Consider the following 22,421-nt stretch of genomic DNA (forward strand, 5'->3'; position numbering starts at 1 on the left):
TATCTGAACTTTGCAAAAACCCTGTGAAACTACTTGGAAAATACTCCACATCTTTGTATACTTTTAGCAAGAAAAACAAATCTGTAGCTTTCATTAACCTTCTCTGACCTCTATCCTCACAAAGCAAATGAACACTGAGCTAAAAGAAAACATAACTTTACAGGAAAACTAACTGGATAAATCCTGAAATAAAACACCCTTGACCTAATTTTACCCATTATGAAAGCAGATTTTCCCCCTTGATTATATAATACATGTTTACCACTTAAAAGAAAACATTTATTTTACAAAAAGGTCATTTCGCTATGATAAATAATATGGATATATATTACAAAAAGAACAATAGGTTTCTGAAATTTTTTTTTTCATAGGTGATATCTTCAGAGCACAGATCCAACCTCACAGTTGGATACTTGACAGTGTCTGGTAGCATAAATTTGTAATTTATGATGGTAAATGACTCTGAAATAGCAAGCTCTGCAAGAATGACTGGGACTTGGTAAAAATTTGTTAAACACAGTGTAATGATACCCTGGCCATTCAGTACTATAACAATTAAGGATACAATTAAGGATTCAGTACTACAACAATACTTTTTAACAAAAAAGTATTAAGGACAAAATAAATGGCAGTTAAAATATTTATTTCAAAATAAATCTTTAAGTGTTTAAAATTTATTTTTTATAAAATAAAAAAGGAATTCAGATTTTCTTCTTTCATTTAGAATAAAAATCAACTATCAGAAAAAGGTACATAGAGTACACTTTTGGTAAGAAGAAAATACAAATAATGGAACATTTTAGTGAGTTACATAAAATGTTTCAGTTAGTTGTGGAGTAGTAACCTGGGCAATACAGACACAACAAATAAGCTACAATTCCTCTTAGTCCTCAACACACATCTACTATCCTTTGCCACAGCAAAAAATAAGATTATCATGTCAGAACTTCAGAAATTCACCTGATCAAACTGTCATCACACTGCTACTTGTTCATACTTAGGAAATAATAGAAGTGAAAAAGAGAAAAATGACACTCAAGTTATAAATGTAAAACATACCCAATATGAAACATGGTCACTATGATCAGTAAAGATGTTCAAATTCCAAATGCTTTCCTCACTCTTACTCCTTTGCTGTAAAGTGCTCTAATCCCCTGCATCTTCTGATGTTGAACGTGAGATCCATGAGGGCAGCAGGTCCTGTCTATTCTCCTTAACACTGTACCTGCAGCGCCCCGCACAGTGCCTGGCACAGGGGAGACACTCAATAAATAGCCGTGCAATGAAAAGAAACACAAGAAAAGCCAGTGATCTGGGGACTGGGATGGGAGGTGGGAGTGGGGAATAGAAAACAGAACAAATAAAAGTGAAATAACAATTGTAAGAAGTCACTCACATTGTCATATCAGAAGAAATTTAAGTAGAATGATAGTGCCATTTTTATTTAATACTTACAGCCACATGTTAAGGCTTCACTTAGCCTTAAATTCCAAGACAATTCCTAATAGTTTAAAAGTAGCACTGAAGAGTAATTTTTAGAAGCTCATTAACTTGCTACTATTTTGTAAAAACCAAAAAACCTTGGAAAGTCTTATATAATGAACTCATTTAGGCAAAAAGATATATGCATTAAAAAATTCTGCAAGAACATGTGGTTTTCTCTGAGAACTGGAGAGCCTGATGCAGAAAGATGGGAACTTTTCTTTTTTACTTTATATGCTTTTGCACTGTTTAAATTTTATTTTATTTTACAATTAACATGTATATTTTATAATAAAATGCATTAAGAGAAAATGTATAATATGTAAGTATTTTTGAAAGTCAGGCAGAAATTTAGAAATTATAATCTCCTGAGAATATACTGATGATGGATAATACTGTTTAATATTGTACTTCCTATTTATTCTCCTTACTAAAATATGAACGTAGACAGTGAAACGACTAGGACACAATAAAATGAGACATACATCAGTGTGTCCAAAGCAAGAAAAAAACACTCTTATACTTGGGGCTTCCCTGGTGGCGCAGTGGTTGAAAGTCTGCCCGCTGATGCAGGGGACATGGGTTCGTGCCCAGGTCTGGGAAGATCCCACATGCCGCGGAGCAGCTGGGCCCGTGAGCCATGGCCGCTGAGCCTGCGCATCTGGAGCCTGTGCTCCGCAACGGGAGAGGCCACAACAGTGAGAGGCCCGCATACCACAAAAAAAAAAAAAAAATACTCTTATACTTAAGAAAGAAAAATTTCCAAAAGCTGAAATCGCAAAGATCTATCTACTGATTATCAATGGTCTTTATTATCACTGAATATGTTCAAATTTAGGGTTTGAGGTTTTCCAAAAAAGAGAACTATTATATATTTAGTAGAACCAGGTACATGACAGACTTAAAGACAAACAAACAAAACCTAGTTGCTCATAAGGAATCCTTTATATAATTAAAAAAATGATCTCACTAGAGACATACGTACAGGAGTATTATAGGATTTTATTACAGGTGAATTGGCCATAAAATTATAAACTGTCATTTTTAACCCTCAGTTACTTTTTTTTTCCAGTTACTTTTTTTTTTACTGTTGATAGACTTAAGTACAAAACATCTTTAAAAAGTATGGTTTTTGAATGATGTCATATACACCAGGTTAGTAACAACTAACCTTCTAAAAAGTATGTCTGTGGAAAAGCTTCCAAATGAATGCAATTTCAATATCACTTTTAACAGATTCAAGTTATATCTATTCTGGCACTAGTAACAGCATTCTTTGATGGTAGCTCACTATAAGATATTGTATTGGAAATACGTAAATTAAGCAACTGCTTCTTATGATATGCATCATTTTCCTGGTTGGTGTGTTCATCTAGAGATTTCCTTATACAGTTCTTTAGTTCACCAATTCCTTCTCCAGTAACTGCAGAGATGGGGATGATGTGTTGGAACTCCACGGTCCTCTCTGGAATCATGTTTTTTTCAAATAAATGCAAAAAATCTGAAACAAAGAACACAAAACTAGGCTGATTTTCACTGTCTCTGAAAGTAAGTCAAAACTATGCTAGAGGTTTGATTTTGGAACCAGTGAACCAAAAACTAAGCATTTTAAATTTCTTTTTTCCTTCTCTTTCTAATAAGGTCTCAGAACCTTTGGTTTTTACTAGTGACAATGGTAAGGTTCTTGGCACATGACAGTTACTTAATAAATATTTGTTGCATGAATATATTTTAAACAAAATTAAGTGTAAGTAAAAGATGAATCACAGAAGATGATTTACTTACAGAAGCAATAAATTTTGTTTTGGGGCGGTTCAATAAAGTAAGACAACATAGATTTTCTGAAAGAACTTTCCTATAACGTAACATCATTTGTGATTTGGGATATTCTAGCTTGCTTCAGCACACAGGTGGCCTTTAATTTGCCTAATGGCTTATCATCACTGGTGCTATGAGCCATACTAAAATTGAAAAGAGTTCAAGGAGTTCAATTCATCATTTTAGATGAATCCAATCTATCACCCCACAGGGCTGACAGCCATTATATAACTTTTCGTTCTTCCCTGCCACCAAGGCAACAGAAGTAGGGATGCCATACTGATGGGATGGATCAACACTGACATGAACTGGAAAGGCTGCCTAAAAGAGGTTAGCCAAACAAACACAGAGCTTGGATTCTGAGATTCATTTACCCCCAAGGAAGTCTGAGAGGCTAACTCAGGAATTATCACTGAGGGGACTACATTGTTTTATGATGGTCCAAAATAGCCGCAAACTCCTGAATTACCCTCCCTTGTGGTACCTCCTCTGAAAGTTCCCTTTTCTGCAAGACCAGCCAGCAAATAGATCTAATGACCTCATAAAGCAAATGACATTAAGGAATAAAGGTTTATTTATAAATATTCCAGAGAATATTTATATCCCAAAGTAACTTATTAACTCAAGGACAGCCCAATATATAAATTATACGGGCTGTGGGGTAGATTTTGAGAGGGGAGAGAGGATCTTCTGGTGCTGCCTGGTAGTCCTAGTACATTATAATTTAGTTTCCCCAATTTTTATCCCAAGGATAAAAAGAGAGATTAGGTCTATTTAAAAACATGTTAACTACTTACCTTCCACCCTACTTTCCTCATTTGTGCAAAAGGTCCTCTACTAGACTCAGAAAAATGGAAGCGTCATCACTGTACGACAGAGACTGTTCTGCAAAGGTCAATACTCAAAACTATGGAGAATCCCTTTAAATTTCTTTACACATAATGGTCCATTTAGGAACAAATTTCAAACAAATCCTTTTGGAGTAACAGCATCTATTATTCTGTACCACACATACATAGTGACTCAAGTTCTTTTTAGAAGATTAGTACTCTTCGGAGATCTACAGACCTGGCACTGCAAAGATACATACCTCTTTTTAGAACTACTAGCTCTGTTTTAAAATTCATGATGTACTAGGGGAATGAAGTTCTAGAACTGGTGAAATATGTTAACAGACTTCACAGGTAGATGCTGACTTTATTCTCTTCTGATCCAAATTCCATTAACTCTTTAAGAGCCCACTTTAAGTTTTACCTCTTGATGATGCCTGACATTTTCAGCTCAAATTAATCTTTCTTTCCTTCCGTCTCCTCTAACTTATTGTCCATATCACACATTCTGAAATGGGATATTATTTTTTACAGTGTTATTTAGAAGTTTCATATGGTATGTGTTCTTTCTTCAAACATACTTTTTTTTTAAGAGTAGCAACTCTCAGTTTTCTTTTCCACTGATTATAGTACCTAGCACTCTCTGCAAATAGCAGGTATTCATTAAATTGGCACTAAATGAATGAATGGGTTTACCTTTAGGATTCTGGAGTTGGTTCATCAGTACATGGAATTTATCTTGGGCATCTGGCAAGTCCATTTTATTAACTGCCAGGAGCGCAGGTTTTGTCTGAAGTTCCTCTCTGTACAACTCCAACTCCTTTAAGCCAAAGAGAAAAACCAAATAATTTTATTAAAATATCTATATAAATGACCTATTTGGTAATGTCTTTCTTTACTTTATAGGCCTGGGTAATCTAGGGCCCATTCTCACCTCTGAAATGCAGTAAGTCCCAATAACCACAAAACTAATTAACAAAGAAAATGCAGAAAATACTTACTAGTTAAGTCATATGTTAATACATTTTAGCTCATATGACATCCTAGAGACAGTTGTGATTTTGTGCCTAGAGCCAAATACAGATATCTGGACGTCTAGTAAGCACATAAATAAAATTCAGAACTAGATAGTGACAGCTTAATGCTATACCTGTATTATTCTTGGAAAAAGTTAAGTATGCTTAGAAATAAATCTTTGTGACTATGGATTACGCAGTGGTTTCGTATATCTGACAAAAAGCATGAGCAAAAGAAAAAATAAACAAAGGGGACTTCATTAAAATTTAAAATTCTGTACTTCAAAAGACAACCTAAGGAAAGTGAAAAGACAACTGAAAGAATAGGAGAAAATATTTGCAAATCATATATCTGATAAGGGATTTGTATCTAAATTATAAAGATCTCCTACAACTCAACAATTAAAAGACAACCCATTTTAAAAATGGGCAAAGAATGTGAATAGATATTTCTCCAAAGACATACAAATGCCTAATGAGCACATAAAAAGATGCTCAACATCATTAGTCACATTTCTCAACATCATTTCTCATTAAAGAAATGCAGGGCTTCCCTCGTGGCGCAGTGGTTGAGAGTCTGCCTGCCGATGCAGGGGATGCGGGTTCGTGCTCCGGACCGGGAGGACACCACATGCCGCGGAGCGGCTGGGCCCGTGAGCCATGGCCGCCGAGCCTGCGTGTCCAGAGCCTGTGCTCCACAACGGGAGAGGCCACAACAGTGAGAGGCCCGCGTACCGCCAAAAAAAAAAAAAAAAAAAAAAAAAAAGAAAGAAATGCAAATCACAACCACAATGAAATACCACTTCATTCCTACTAGGAAGGCTAAAAGAAAAAGACAATAATGAGTATTGACATTAAAGTGGAAAAATTGGAAACTTCATACATTGCTAGTAAGATTGTAAAATGGTATAATGCTGCAGTCACTCTGGAAAACAGTTTGGCAGTTCCCCAAAATGTTAAACATAGAATAACCATATTATCCAGCAACTCCACTCCTAGGTATATACCCAAGAGAAATGAAAACATATCCACACAAAAACCTGTACACAAATGTTCACAGCAGTGTTATCAATAACAGGCAAAAAGTAGCAAATGAAATAGGATATAAAAGTCCTGAAGATAAACAACATCATGTTGTGTTAGAGAGAAATCATTGGCTGGATATAGAATGTATGGGGTGTGGCCAGGGGTAGGGGGAGGGAGGAGAACAATAGAGATACAGTGCTTGGTAAGAACCCAACCTTGCCAGACCTCGTAAACCATGTGCATGTTAGACTTAACCTAACAGCAATGGGAGACCATCAAAGTGTTTTAAGCAGGGAACAAACATTTGCTTGGTTCTTTAACAAAGATCACTCTAGCTGTGATATAAAACATGGCCTGGAGAGAACTAAGACTGGAAGCAGGGAGACAAGCTGGAGGGACTTAGAACATTCTAGCAAGAGGGGTTGATGATTATGACAGTGTGGGTGAAGACAAGTAGTTGCATTTCAGAGAAATTTAGGATATAAAACTGTCAGGGCTTGATACAGGTGGTAAGAAAGATAGAATCACTACCACCGAGGTTTCTGGCTTACATATTCAGTAAAGTTCTGGGGGAGGCTGGAGAATTAAAAAAATAATAATAATAAATAAAGGAGTTCAGTTCTATACATATTACATTTGAGAAGTTAATGGGACATCCAATCAAAGATGTCCAATAGGCAGCTGATCTAAAACATAGCAAAATATCTGAGTATCAGAGAACCTAAAAAGTAGACTGAGAAATAGTCTAAGAAGTAGGAATAAAAGTTAAGCAAGATACAGTCTGAGAAGTATGTAACAGGGATTTGGAATCAAGGAAGGTTTTAATGATTACAACAGTTTGAGAAACAGGTGAACATCGCAAAACTGGAGACAGCAAGTTTAGATAATTTTTTAATTAACATCAAAGCTTTAAAAAGTAGAGGCAGGGCTTCCCCGGTGGCGCAGTGGTTGAGAGTCTGCCTGCCGATGCAGGGGACAAGGGTTCGTGCCCCGGTCTGGGAAGATCCCACATGCCGCAGAGCAGCTGGGTCCGTGAGCCATGGCCGCTGAGCCTGTGCGTCCGGAGCCTGTGCTCCGCAACGGGAGAGGCCACAACAGTGAGAGGCCCGCGTACCGCAAAAAAAAAAAAAAAAAAGGTAGAGGCAGACTATATATTTATTCGAATTATCATACGTTATTCCATACAGTCCTATGTGCCTACGTATTAGACCAGATATAAAACAGAAAACCTACTTTTGAAAGCAGTAGTATGGTTTCAAAGGCAGTTCTGTACTGAGTTTGGGAAGAAAGCTGAAATCCAGAAACATCAACCTAAAAAAAAAAAAAGGGAAAAAGACTGCTTTTAACATAAGAACAACAGCTATACAATTCTGTTTTGAAATGTTTTACTTGCTCAAGCTAAAAATAATTTCTCAATCTATACTCTACTGGTAATTTAGTAATTTGAAATGAGAGAAACTGATGTTTTAAGATAATTATAATTATTCTGATAAAACCACAATCATTAATGAGAAACTAGTACAGATTAAACAATTGATACCAATACAGACAATCTCATATATAACTGAACACCAGAAATGAAGTAGGAAATTGATCCTATATAATTTAGTAGTATATTGAAAATCTTAATGAATTAAACCTGCCAAGTATGGCGAAACTTTAATCTGACATAGTAAACAATGCCACTTCCATCCCCATATTATAAATAAAGATTACTAACTGTATCTGACCCCTATCTAAATAGATTTAGTGGAATAATATATGCTGCTACTTTATCTTTAAATGTTATTATTATAAAAAATTTCTAGGAAAACTAAATTCACTGGTTCTCACATTCATTTAAACATTACATTGATATGCATATGACTTACAACAAAAAGTAGTTGTTTAGTTCTTTCTATATGCTTGAGGAATTTGTGGCCCATTCCTTTGTTCATGTGTGCTCCTTCTATTAAACCAGGAAGATCAGCTACTGATATCTAACACAAAATTAAATGGTATGATAATAAAAAAAAAATGAAAACCACAAATACAATTACATCCAACAATTTTCATGATATTTCAATTATAAACAGTTCTTAATTTGTGATTACCACTGCATCTCTATGAAGTCAGGATACCTTTATAACAAAATAAATGTATTAAGAATCAAAGTCCTTTGTTATCAGAAATTAGTCCCATTTTTTACTTTAACAATCTAGGAATTTTATGGCTTAGTTTAACATTTACTAATCACATAAATTCTTTTTAGAATTCCATAAATTATATTGTTCAGTATGAACTTTTCAAAGAATTTCAATTTTCTAAATTCTTAAAAATATACAAGGATATTAATTCAGAAGACATTGACTTAGTATAGCTCTGTAGTTTTAAGTTTTATTCTATATGTAAATGGTTATTTGGTACCATTGTTTCTTTATTGTTCATATTCTACCAGAACTATTAACCACTCTTAAAAAGTAAGGGACATAGTGTTACTATACTCCTTTTGGAGGTTATAAGAGTTACTAACCATTATTCTACACTTGTGGTTTTCAAACCTCACTGCACATCATAATTATCTAAGAAACTTTTCTAAACTACAGATGCTCAAGCCCTATCCCCAAGGGGTTTGGTTTCAAATCACTGGGGCCCAGGGTTCATTTATCATTGTTATTCTTAAGCTACCCAGATGATTCTGATGTACGGTAAGGGATGAGAAACACTGCTCTACACATACTGCCTGTGTGGTTAAAAATTTCAGTTTTAAAGAAAGTTGGAGCTATGTGACAAAGCAATGTACATGTAGGTCTCATGTCCTGAAATTCTCTTCAGAGGTTTTCTACTGATTTCCCTTAAAAATTACCAATAATGTTGTCTTTTCCTCTAAATATTGTTCTCTAAATTCATATTATCCTGTACTTATAATTTTAATTATTATTTAACATTCTATATAACTGTCGAAGTTTTAAAAAATTTTTACTGTTATACCACTATTATAAATATACATCTTCTATGTCTTTTGAATTATGTCAATGGATTATATGAAAGTATACTGATACATCATCACTTTAAGCCCATACTTTACATTAGGGTTCACCCTTGGTTTTACACATTCCATGGGTTTTGACAAATGTATGACATGTATCTAGTATCATACAGAATAGTTTCGCTGCCCTAAAAATCCTGTGTGCTGCTTGTTCAACCTTTCTTTCCTCCTAATCCTTGGCAACCGTTGACCTTTTTGCTATTTCCATAGTATTGCCTTTTTCCAGAATGACATATAGTTGAAATCATACAGTATGTAGCCTTTACAGATTGGCTTCTTTCACTTAGTAATACACATTGGAGGTTCCTTTGTGTCCTTTCATGGCTTGATGGCTCATTTCTTTTTAGTGTGAATGACATTCCATTATTGAGATGTACACAGTTTATTTATCCATTCACCTACTGAAGGACATCTTGGTTGTTTCCAAGTTTTGGCAATTATGAACAAAGCTGCTGCAAACATCCGTGTGCGGGCTTTTGAGTGGACATAAGTTTTCAGTTTATTTGGGTAAATACCAAGGGATGCACCTGCTGATCATACATTAAACATTTTTAAAATTTTGTTACTTTCCTTTTTAATTTGTTTTTATTCTAATTATTCAAAAGTTCTTCCGTAGCAGGGAAAAATAAATTTTAATAGCTAGTTAAGACGAGGATCCTATTCAATTAAAAAAAAATTTTTTTTAAACAGTAAGTTGGAGTAAAATTACATCCATGAACTTTAGAAAATGTTTTTAGGAAATGAAAATCAATAATCAAATATGGCAGTAAAATACGGACTTGCAATGAGGACAAACTGATTAAGGCAATTAAGATACAATAAATGTTGTAACGACAAACTAGACCCAAACTTTAGAAGAACAAGAAATTATATTCTAATACAATATTTTTACTCTGATAGTGGTCAGCAGAATTGATTTGATCATGGTTTCACTTATCAAAAACAAAATCCTGCTACTTTTGCCCCTAACACCACAGAAACTCCCAAATATTATAAAATCTAAGCACTAAGGCAAGTACTTTCATTACTAACCAAGTGTCTTATTTTAAAAATACCCACCTGTTTGAAATCATTATACATAATTTTTCCGAGTTCAGGCTTTAATGTTGTAACTAAAAGAAAAACAATAATAAATTGAGGCTAGAATAAAGGTTTATACTCTCAAAATTGTCTTAGCGTCATGTATAAAATAAATAATATTTCGTTTCTGTGAACAACCTAATTCAGATTATGTTCTCATTTGTTGAAATTAAAGGTATAATTATCTTTGCTATTTATCATATACTTGGAAAAGGACAAAATATAGATTTTTATAATCTTCGAAAGCACAGGTGTAATTTAATTAGTGGGCCTCAAAGTCCCTCTCTCAAACTTTAAGGAGCATGGTAAAGGTGCTGAGGGTGGGGGCAGAATTTAGGTTTCTATCACTTGGGCTGTGGGTGAAATCTCTCTATGGTCCTTTCTCATTTAGTTATCCTCACGCTTCATCAATCCTGCCCTAGCCTCCTTCCTAGGACTTTTTGCTTTTCTTCTTCTTTCCTTCTCAAGAATCCCCTGTATTGTAACAATAAATATTGGCCATGTGATTTATAGCAGTTAGTACAAAATTAACTCTACTTTATCAATTTTAGAATGGTTTAATTTTATTTTCCATGTTAATGTCATTCTGTGCCATTTTGTTTAATGATGGCAAAGATCCTATCATATTCATTCACTACTCTTAGTCTAAGCTTCCATTATATCTCATCCAGCTACTGCAATAGCCAGTTCTACTAACTGTTCTTTCCAGATCCATTTATGTCCCACACCAATCCATGTTCTACATTACACGCCAATAGATCTTTTTTGAAAAGCATATCTAATCACTGTTTTCCCTTGTTAAAAAGCTATCAACTGCTCTTAAGCCACAGAGATCAAATACAGCCTATATGGCCTATATCACAGGTCTCCACCTGCATCTCTAGCCTCATCTTGATTCCCTCTTCCCCTTACTACATGTTCTCTAGACAAACAAATCTACTCCCTGCCACCACAGAGTCTTTGTGTACATGCTATTTCCTTTGACTGAAAGACTCTCACCTCCATTGTCTGTCACCAATTAACTCATATTTATTGCTCATATCTCAGCCCCACCATCACACTTCCCCAAAGAAATCTAAAGCAGTCACCTACACTCTTTCATAGAACCATATTATATTCTCTTATATTCATTAGTGAGATATGTGCCTTCCCCCACTTGTCTGTAAGTTCAATAAAAATCAAAACAAAAGAAGTATTCACTTCTGCTTACCAGCCTTTGTAACTCCAGAATTTATTGTTATTGATAGTTCCTAGAAATAAATACTTGCTAAATGAATGAAAGAATTGATCTCTGCCTTCGTAGCATTTATCACAGTGTTTGATAAAGGGTAGGTGCTCATAAAATTGTTAACTAAACTGAATAATGATTATACAATAGACAAATAAATGCAACAAAGTGTCTAATAAGCAGTACTAGGAACTCTGCTGAGAGCTATAAAGGTTTCAAAGATTAATGGGAAATACATGTACTCTGTCTGCCAAGAGTTTTCAAACTAAGGTTACCCCAGTTATCATTTTTTTCACACTCAAAGAAAGATTAGTCGTTAAAAATTTGCCTCTACACATTAAAAAAACAAAGCAAATTATACTTACATGCATAATCTGCAATTGCAGGTTTTGCATGAGAAATCTTACTTAGCAAAGAGGATTTTCCAGCATTTGGGAATCTGAAACAAGAAAATAAATTTATACATTACAACAAATATCAGCATTATAAATACTTGCTTATCTCTGAATTCCTAACATTTCAAGAAGCAGACTTCTTGAATATTGCTGGGATTAAAAGTAGACTATAAATTTAAAATAATCTTGAAAAACTTGAGGAACAAAATATACTTATAGAAAAGGTAAAGATAAATTTATGGTGAACACTAAGGATGTTTCAGTATTGACAGTAAATCAAATAATGTGAAAAAAAACGGCTTGTAAATCATAGAAAAACATAAAGAAACTAATAAAAAATACCTGCAATTCACTATCTCTAGCCAAATACTGACAAAATATTTCATATATTGTTTTTTGTATTTTTTAAAACAAACATTTTATATGGACATTTCACTAGCAAAGTAATGAATCCTATTTAGCCATCACCTAGCTTAAACAAATATTAATACATTCTTAATAATTTTTCTAAAGTTGGTTTCTTTAAACAGAGACCCAAATAAGGTCTGCATATTACAGTTGGTTGATGTGCCTTTTAAATTTCTTTTGGTACAGGCTCCCTCTCCAGGTTTTTCCCCTTTGCAATTTTATTTTTAAAGAAACTGGGCCATTTGTCCTGTAGCTTCTTTGCCATAGTCTGGATTTTTCTGCTGATGCCCATGATGTCAGTTAACATGCTCCTATAAATTGGTAGATATGAAGCCTTGATCAGATTCAGCTTTGATTCCTTTTTTTGCTGAAAGACTATTCACAGTTGGTCGGCCTCCTTTTAAATTGAATTATATAAGGTGAATGCATTTCAAGGGTGTAGTGCAATTTACTTAACTAATTTCTTATTGTTAGGCATTTAGGTGGTCTCAAATTTTTTACTGTTATAAATAACTCTGCAAAAAATACGCATACAGCTAGAAAGACATACACCAATGTTAAGTCACCTTAACATCAAATGGTGCGATTTTAACATTCAACTCTTTTTTTTCTTTCTGCAAATGAGCACTAATTATTTGTCAAGCTTTTTTTTTTTTGCAGTATGCGGGCCTCTCACTGTGGTGGCCTCTGCCATTGCGTGCTCCAGAAGCGCAGGCTCAGCGGCCACGGCTCAAGGGCCCAGCCGCTCCGCGGCATGTGGGATCTTCCCGGACCGGGCACGAACCCGTGTCCCCTGCATTGGCAGGCAGACTCTCAACCACTGTGCCACCAGGGAAGCCCTGTCAAGCTTTTTTAAAAAAACTTTAAACGCTGAAGTGAACCTTTACATATACCTTTAATTTCTTTCTTGAGGTAAATTTCTAGATAAGGAAATACTAGATTAAACTACCTGGCTGTTTTAAAGGCCTTGATTTTATTGCTAAATATCCCTCAAGAAAGGCCCACAATAGATGAAAGGAAGTACTAGGAATGGGGGCCACTTAAGAGATGATTTCCTAAATTTCATTCAGATATTTTCATTAAATTTATTCAACCAATGGGAATGTAAATTGGTGCAGCCACTATGGAAAACAGTATGCAGGTTCCTCAAAAAATTAAAAATAGAACTACCATATGATCCAGCAATTACACTTCTGGATGTTTATCCAAAAAAAATTTAAAAAAACACTAACTCAAAAAGATATATGCACCTCATGTTTACTGCAGCATTATTTACAACAACCAAGATGTGAAAGCAATCTAAGTGTCCATCAATGGATGAATGCATACAGAAAATGTGTGTGTGTGTGTGTGTGTGTGTGTGTGTGTGTGTGTGTGTGTGTGTGTGTGTCAGCGGTGGGGGGAGAGGGTTACAAAGTGGGCAAAGGTGGTGAAAAGATAAAAAAAAAATCCAGTTGTGGGGAATTTCCTGGCAGGCCAGTGGCTAGGAGTTTGCACTTCCACTGCTGAGGGCTTGGGTTCGATCCCTGTTTGGGGACCTAAGATCCCGCAAGCCACATTGTGTGGCCAAAAAAAAATCTAGTTGTAAAAAAAATATCATGGGGATATAATGTACAGCACGGTGATTATAGTTAATAATACAATATTGTAGGTCTTCCCTGGTGGCACAGTGGTGGAGAGTCCGCCTGCCGATTCAGGGGACACGGGTTCATGCCCCGGTCCGGGAAGATCCCACATGCCGCAGAGCGGCTGGGCCCGTGAGCCATGGCCGCTGAGCCTGCGCGTCCAGAGCCTGTGTTCCGCAACGGGAGAGGCCACAACAGTGAGAGGCCCGCGTACTGAAAAAAAATATATATATATATAATATTGTATATTTTAAAGTTGCTAAGACAGTAAATCTTAAAAGTTCTCATCACAAGAAAAAAAATTTGTAACTATATATGGTGTCAGATGTTAACTAGATTTATGGTGGTGATCATTCTGCAACATATACAAATGTCAAATCATTACACTGTACACCTGAAACTTATATAATGTTATACGTCAATTATATCTCAATTTAAAAAAATTATCCAACAAATATTTATTGAGCACTGCCTTGGGCCAGGCAATATACTAGGCAGGAGAAATATAGCAATCAATAAGACAGACGTGATCCCTGTCTTCACAGTTTTCATTCAAATCAAGATTTTTCAAAACTCTGCCACATTTTCATTTGGAATAATGGTGCAATATTTTACAAATATTAATTTGGAATTCTATAAAAATGTATATGCTCTTAATGGAGATCTTTAAACAATTTTTCTCATTAAAACATTTCTATAATAAATTTAGAATAAAACTATGTGAGATTTCTTAATGACTCGTTTCCCCTAGAAATACAGTATTTTCTTATATCCTGTTACACTTAGGCTCTTGTAATTTTTTGAAAAGCAAATTGCAATCATTTTTGCCATGATTATCATTAGTTGGACTTGCTTATTTCTTTCTAATATCCTCATATTTTCATAACAATGATTAAACACAGAAAAATGCAAGCAACTATTTCCAAAGATATCAAAATATAAGAAGAAAAAGGAAGCTACCAGGTGAAGAACAGATACCTGAGATTTTTATTGACAAGTACCTAACGAAAATTTTAGAGGCTGAAATCCAACCTATGCAAAGACCAGATTTGAAAACAGCGGTACAAGTGTATTAGTTATATGATATCTTTCTTCTAATGTTCAGTTCATTCCTGAAACTGGCTAAAAGGACATCTGCTTATGCTGGTATTCACATTAGCAACTTTTTAAGAATAGTTACCTAATTTAAAAGCACTAGCATACATGTTAAACATTGTGCTCTAGAATCATGATGCTTGCTATTGACTAATATCAAGTCCACTTCTGAAAAGCTTAGTGTATCACTATATGTGGTCTCCAATAAGTTGGCAATGATGATGATAATAGCAGCTACCATTCATTCATTGAGCATTCATAAATCCAAGGCATGTATTATGCTGCAAATGCAATATCTTACTCAGCAATAACATTTTAAGGTGAGAACTACTGCCATCCACTATTAAAGATGAGAAAAAAAAAAAAAAAGGCTTTAGAGAGACTGTATCCAAAACCATCCAGCCAGCCTCCAGAGGATTTGAGATTCTAACCCAAACAGTCTCACTTGAGTCTGCCATCGCCATCCCACTTCTATTCACTACTCAGCCTTGCTATGTTCTTCTTAGGCTGTAAAGGTGTCTCTATGGAACCTGAAACACATTTTCCTACAAAATAAGAAAGTGAATGGCTGGATTCTCAGTCTTATCCACAAAACCCTATTAAGTCCATAATGTTCCTAAAAATATATATTATTACAGAACCTATGACTCATAACCCTCATAACTATGTTTCATTGAAAATATTAAATGCGAATGGCAAGCTTAAATGCCAGGATCACATCTTTCTCTGTTACAATTTCAGCAGGAATGAGGCCTCTGTGAACTCTAAGCCACTGCTAGTAAGACCTAAACAGGCATGGAAAGAGGTGAGGGATTCAGAGTGAAGAGTGCGGTAAAGAAGCAGTGAGATGCAGGAAGAGGAAGATGAAAGAGCTTAGAAAGAAGCTATGGAAAAGCAAGGCATGGAACTGGCAGCTGGAGTAGAGCGGCAGTTTCCCCTCCCTTTTCCCAAGGCCTTCCATCTGACTATTGTGTAATGCTATAGTGGGACTTGGGAGAGGAAGACAGAGAGGGAGGGGAGACATGCAAAGCTGAAGTTTTCCCTTCCTTTATCTACTTTCTATCTTGCTATTTATCTCCCTCCATTTATGTGCCAGCACTGCAAACCCTATAGCTAAGTAGCATTGTTTGATGAAAGAATGGAGGCTGGTGGAAGAGGAGAACATTGGAAGGTCTGCAGCACTGAGAATGGACAGCTCCTAAACAGAGAGTGAAGGATAGGGAAACGGTCATAGCAAGATCCAGCTTAGTGCTCAATAGTGTGTAAAGTTGATGGTTGAGATCATCTGTACCGGCCTTTAGCCATCTGATTAATGATACTTCAATACCTCTATTAAGACTTGTAAGAATATCTTGGTCATTTTTCCCCTACTTTTTATTTCCTTCCATACACTTTTTAATATGTGGCTTGTTTGGATTTCTAATTTTATTCTTTAATACTTGGTAACATTCTTTTGTATTTGATTGACTTTTCTGTGTTTATTTATTTTCTAACATTTCCACTGCCCTATTCAATTCCTATGATCTTCGACAAATGAATAGTGACTATGAAACTCTATGTTGGCAATATTAGCAGCATATTCTTTTTTTTTTTAAGCAGCATTTTCTTAAAGTACACAAACAATACACAAATTCCATGAACTAGAAATAATGCTAGCCCCAAATTAACATTTATATTTACTTCCTATTCATGAACTATCTCTCTGAAAGTATAAAAATAAAAATATGAATGATACTTACCCTACCAAGCCTATATCAGCTATAAGTTTTAGATCAAGGTGAATTACTCGTTTCTGGCCTTTCAATGGTAAGAAATTTGTAAGTAATTTACCACCAAGACCTCCTTCAGCTACCAAAATTCTGTCTTTCTCTTTATTGAGTTCTCCTTAAAAAGAGAGATAAAGATACTTAAAGCAAAGATTAGTAAGTGGAGCTAATCACTAATGACATTTTTCTTTCAGAAACAGATGCCAGGAAAGTCCAGTTTACAAATCTAAAGGGCTAAATGATAGCATCAAGTTTCTATTAAAAATCTGACTCCAAGAAAACACTTTTGCAAGTGGTTGAAAAAATGCTAGTTATTTGTTTTAAAACCGAGTAAATACTCTTACATCTTTAAAATAATTTTAAATCTAGCAGCTAATTCTGAACTGTTATATAATGTTTTTAAAAGCTGTTTTATAAACTAGCAGCTAAAATACTTAATGTTTAAAAAAAATCCTGAAACTTAAGAGGTGCTATTCCCCACAGATCTCAATTTTAGAAAACGTGCACATTTTTCACAACCTTAGAATCTACAATACACTTACCTATAATTTTACCATTTTCATCAGTTATTGAAATACCCAAAGGTACAGGAATTTCACAGTCTTTTCCTTTGGAGCCTTTCAGTGCACTAACTCTATAAAAAAATAAAGCTAAATTAACATAAAGAAAATCTGCTAGATTAAATGGTTGATGTTTCAAGCAAATACAATGGTATACAAAGAAGACTAGCAACCAATTCTTATAATGCAGATGTTAAATGGCGAAAAAACAAAATTATCCCTATTTATTTATTTGCATTTTAGACTACTGTATCTCAATAAAAATAATATTAAGTAATGATTTAAGTTACTAAGCTAACTACCAAAAGTCATTTTAACTCATAATGAACTAAAATATTGTACGTTTGAAAGGAAGAGATCATTGCAACATGAATAAACTAGAAAAAAAAAGGAAAATCCAGTGAATAACAAGGCTTTTTAAAAAATGACCTGAAATGAGAGTACTTTAATTATAGGAGGCTCATATGGCGATTCTTAAACTGCTCAAGAGAGGATAAAGTGGTACAAGCTTCTAACTAGTAATTCCACTTCTGGGAATTTATCCTAAAAAAAAAAAAAATTGAACAACCATATAAACTATTATATACACAAGGATGTGTACTGCATTGTGACAATAACAGTAAAAAAAAAAACAATACCTGAATAGATGAATGACAAAATAATTTATTTTATTTCCAATATATCTTTCCTGTAATGCTTTTTCCTCCCCTTCATCCAGTTGGCTCCTATTGATCCTTTAGATTTAAGCCTCTACATTCTAAAAATTCCAACACACAATCGCAGTAACTGTTCTATTTAAATCTTTCTTAACATTTAAACGTTATACACCATCTTTAGCATACCACTTATCTAAACACAGAATAAGGTTGGAATCACAGCAACCTTAATTTTCAAAAGAAATTATAAAATGATGAAAAATTTTACTTTAGGATATAAACTGCAGTTATTTTCTACCGGTAACATCAAAATAATAAAACAACATTCTGATCTTAAAGCTTTGATTACTGAATTCTAATATAGGGCTCTCAAAATTTGCCCTTTAAAGACTATTCATAAACAAAAATGCTCAAAAGAAATTTAAGGGGTTTCTCCAAGCATTCCTTTACCAGCAGAGGATGCTGCTAGATATTTGGGGCAAGATAATTTGTTGTTGTTGTTGGGGGCATTCCTCACCCTGCGTTACAGGGTGTTTAGCCTATATCCAGGCTCTATCCTTTGCTTACACTCATCCCCCAAGCAAGAGACACATTCCATCCTCTACAACTGTGACAAAAAAATATACCCAAACACTTCCTTGGGAAGGGGAAAGAAAAAAGGAACAGAAAGCCTAACTTTTATACCAATACCTCCTAAGGAACAACAGAATGACAGAGGCCTGAGGAACCATAGACTGCATTTTGATGGAAGCTTTAAGAATTTTTTTTCTTCTTTTTCTTCACAATGAAAGAAAAAATTCTTCTCATATTTTGAGGTGAACATAATATGTTCCACAGAAAATAGCAAACATTAACAAAAAACAAAGGGAAGATTTTGCTGTCAGAGAGAAAATCAAAACAAAGTCAAAAGGAAAACATTCAAGAGATGTAGCAGCAAACAGGCTCTAAATTTTAAGTACTGCCTACAAGATGCTGGCAGAACTATGGGTGGCAGTGGGGTGGAGTAGCCAGTTAAGATTCTAGAAAGTTTCCTAAAGACTGTCAAAGATAATTTTAGAAGAAAACAGTGGGGATTCAGATCATTTTCTGGTTCTACAAAGGAAGTATAAAAGAATATAAACAGACACTGGGAGAAGAAAAGGATAAAAAGTTTAAAAACGTCAAAACATTCCATAGTACCTATCTTTTATATTTACTAGAGACAAAAATAGTAGATTTTTGCTCAGTTACAAATCCAGGATATTGTTTACTTCAAATTACCAATTAAACTTTTATCTCAACTTTTTTTCTTCTTCCGGGGGCAATTAATTTCATACAAAACCATTCAGTTAAATACTTACCGACTGTTTGCTCCTTCTCCAGCCACAAACCGTTTCTGAGGATATTTATCTTTAAGTTGTTTTAAAGTCATTTTGTTATGGGCTACAACCCAGACGTCACCACCTTTTCCACCTTCGCCACCTAAGCGAGGGTAGCCCATTCCACCACTTCCTCCCCTGGTGAAGAGTCTCAGGTTATCAATGAAGTCTCCATACTTAAAAAGAGAAAGAGGACATTTGTATACCACATGTGCTTACCAATTTTGAATTCCTTTCTAGTTCTTTGTTGCCACTAAAACTCCTAAAAAAAAAAAAAAATGGCTTTCCGTATGCCACATTTATTGTCTTTTCTTAGTTTACCTCCTGTCTGACCTCATTTTCCCATTAGATTAACTCTCTTAAGACCCTGTTTTTCACTATCAGTTGTTGTCCTTCCAATACTGAAGGTCTCTGACACTGGCCCACTTTTCAATCTAGACTTTCTCCCCTGGGTGATCTCAGTTTGTACCAGTAACTACCACCTAGGTGAGATATTCTCTATCCCAGTTAGTTGGACATCTCCACCAGATGTGAGCTTAACAGTCTAAAGCAACTGAGAACGAGATCAGTATTTAACTTATATTTGAAACCCCTCAAATATATAACTTCTTAGGTATTGAAAGGATAATAGTCACATAAATACATGTTATATAACAAAACCAAACTTTTCCCTAGGTAAATTCTGTTCCTCCAATGTTCTCACAAATAATGAAACGATAGTTTATCTACTCACTGAGACCACACGTGGGGATCTTAGACTATACCTGCTTCTCTTCCTGAAGCCCTACTATCTTTCCTTTTTTGGCACAACTAACTACCCTAGTATCTTGATCATTACATTAGCTCCTAACTGGTCTTTCAATGTCTAGTCATTCCTTCCTCAACACATCCTCTGTCTCACTGCCTGAGCGATTTTTCTGACAATGGATCTGATCTCTCAACATGTTTCTCCCTTACTCAAAAACCATTCATGGTTTTTTGCTGTTTATGAAATAAAGTCTAAAATTCTCAATGCTATATTCAAATCTCTTAACCTACCCTTCACATTTCATTTCCATTCATTCAACCCCTCCTATATCCTCTTCCTCTCTTTGCTCTATGCTACACAATATACTGTCACTTCTCCATGGCATTCTGCTCATGCTTTTTCATCTACTTACAATGTCATTTGTTCTTTTCTATCATAAACCCACCTGAATGTCATATTTTCCGATGTCTTTAATTCCTTTAACCAACACTTACCATTGATTTTCCTGGGCTCTCAGTAATTGGATTATATCTCTATTATTAGATCTCTAGAAATCATACACTGTATTTAGGGTGTATTTCTGTTTCCCTCACTAAATCAAGAACTTCTTGCAGGTAAGATCCTATGTCTTAACCCCCTGGGCTGTCAAAATTCCTCACAAAGTAATTTCTTAAATTCATAATCTTCACATCTTTAATCATTTAGGATAGTTTTAAGTATCGAAAACATCTGGGAACTTTTTTCAAAAATGCATACACTCCACTGACCATTCTGATACTCTGGAGGAGGGGATGAGAATAGGGTAAGCCAGCACATTTATCAAAAGCTCCTTTGCTGGTTCTGATAAATCTGTCTAGACTTGAGATTGCAGTGGATAGTTACACAGCAAAGATTCAAAGCACAGCTTTTCATTTGAGTATGCAAATATAATCACGAAACAGAGTATTGTAAGGGTGGAAGGAATATAAAAAACATGAACTTAAGGGCTAGCCAGAGTATTTTTCTCTGGAGGCTGACGAACTTATGCTTTGGCTGGGTAGAGCTAGATCAGAAATGCATCACAGGTAAGTGAAGAGGTAGATTCCCCTTGCAAACAACATTGACTGGAAGTGACTGTTATGGCAGTAAAGTTACACAGCTAGCATTTAAAAACGTATCCAGCAAAAAATGCAGTAGTTCATTTTTTTAGCTTACAGATTAGTTATCCTATATGCCCAAGTACTATCCTTCACAAGTCTCTCTTCTTCTGACCACCTATTTTCTGGAAAATAGAGGGTTGAATAAAGTAAAACTTTACTAACCATGGTATTACTAACCATGCCTTTCCTCCGACAAAAAGAAACCTCCTGTTTTTGAAGTTCCTTTCAATATGTGACACATTTTTTACTGCTCTAGATTTATCAGGTTCATAGATTTAGAACTCAAACTCAAAAGTAATATCTCAATCTCGTCCTTAGTAATAAGGTAATGACCAAACCTGATGACAGCAGGTTTCAAAAAACATTGCTAGTAAGGATCTTAAAGAGGTTTTTAAATTTGAAAAGCAACTGTAAATTTTTTACAGAAACGATTCTAAAACCCGCACTGCACAAAAGCTGACCTAGTTTCTTGCAAGAAGGCAAGTCAGTTACCTATTTTCGTTTACTGATGAAAAGTTGTCTTTAGAAAGCTCTTAATAACAATGCACTCAACGAAAAAATATGTAAAAACAAGTCATGGATATTATTATTTAAAAGGAGGAAAATACACTATTTGAGCCAAAAGAAAAAGTCAAACCTACTCTTCACATACACCGTATTGCATGTATAAACAGCAAGCAGTTACCCCAGCTCTTCATCCCACGTGCGCACAATTCCCTTGAAAAATCTCAAACCCTGTTCCAAACAACCGTCCTAACCATGCCCAGTAGACTAGACACGCCCTTCTCACCCCTTACAGGCCAAGCCCGACTCCCTGAGGGGCGAAAAGGAGAGGACTATGGTAGAAAAGCAGGAAAAAGGCCCCCAGGAAGAAAACAGTGGGGAGGGATGGAGGCGAAGGAGAACCAGAGCCCTCAGGTGGGGCTAGAGGCACCAGGTGTCGGACATCAGGCTGAGGGGCACCAATCACGGACCTTTCTGAGCAACACCCGACTGCAGAGCACCATGCCCGCGACGGTCGAGAATTCACTCCCGCGGAAGCTGTTCGCACCGAAGTGCGGCGCGCTCTTCTAACGTCACCACCACCCGCCGCTGCTATTTTGTATCCGCACGCTGCCGCAGGTTAGCCTCAGCGGCCGTAAGGCGCGCGCGCTCACGGAAAC

The 22,421-nt window shown here is 35.4% G+C and overlaps 1 protein-coding gene across 3 annotated transcripts; it reads right to left on the reverse strand.

The window, feature by feature from the left end:
- Positions 1 to 2,464: 2,464 nt before the first annotated feature.
- On the reverse strand, positions 2,465 to 22,407 carry GTPBP10 (GTP binding protein 10). 3 transcript variants are annotated; one of them, XM_067746477.1, is made up of 10 exons: positions 22,263 to 22,407; positions 19,354 to 19,547; positions 17,340 to 17,431; positions 16,771 to 16,915; positions 11,874 to 11,947; positions 10,260 to 10,312; positions 8,044 to 8,151; positions 7,406 to 7,483; positions 4,827 to 4,950; positions 2,465 to 2,983 (listed from the first exon to the last, which is right to left on the reverse strand). In XM_067746477.1, the coding sequence occupies exons 1-10, from the start codon at positions 22,263 to 22,265 to the stop codon at positions 2,721 to 2,723; spliced, it is 1,134 nt and encodes a 377-aa protein (XP_067602578.1). In that variant the 5' UTR covers positions 22,266 to 22,407; the 3' UTR covers positions 2,465 to 2,720. The 3 variants fall into 3 exon arrangements, with proteins under 3 accessions (XP_067602578.1, XP_067602577.1, XP_067602579.1); XM_067746476.1 differs by having other exon boundaries at positions 22,233 to 22,392; XM_067746478.1 differs by lacking the exon at positions 22,263 to 22,407 and adding an exon at positions 21,900 to 22,157.
- Between the last annotated feature and the right edge of the window lie 14 nt (positions 22,408 to 22,421).

The sequence above is a fragment of the Pseudorca crassidens genome, chromosome 8 (assembly GCF_039906515.1).
Source record: "Pseudorca crassidens isolate mPseCra1 chromosome 8, mPseCra1.hap1, whole genome shotgun sequence".
Classification (NCBI taxonomy): domain Eukaryota; kingdom Metazoa; phylum Chordata; class Mammalia; order Artiodactyla; family Delphinidae; genus Pseudorca; species Pseudorca crassidens.

Excerpts from the sequence above, each read along its gene's own strand:
- GTPBP10 (XM_067746476.1), bottom strand. The coding sequence starts at position 22,265 with ATGGTGCTCTGCAGTCGGGTGTTGCTCAGAAAG. Across the intron at positions 8,152-10,259 it reads TGTATAATGATTTCAAACAG|ATATCAGTAGCTGATCTTCC; the intron begins GTGGGTATTTTT and ends ATTTTGTGTTAG. Across the intron at positions 7,484-8,043 it reads CTAAACAACTACTTTTTGTT|GTTGATGTTTCTGGATTTCA; the intron begins GTAAGTCATATG and ends TTTTTTTTTTAG.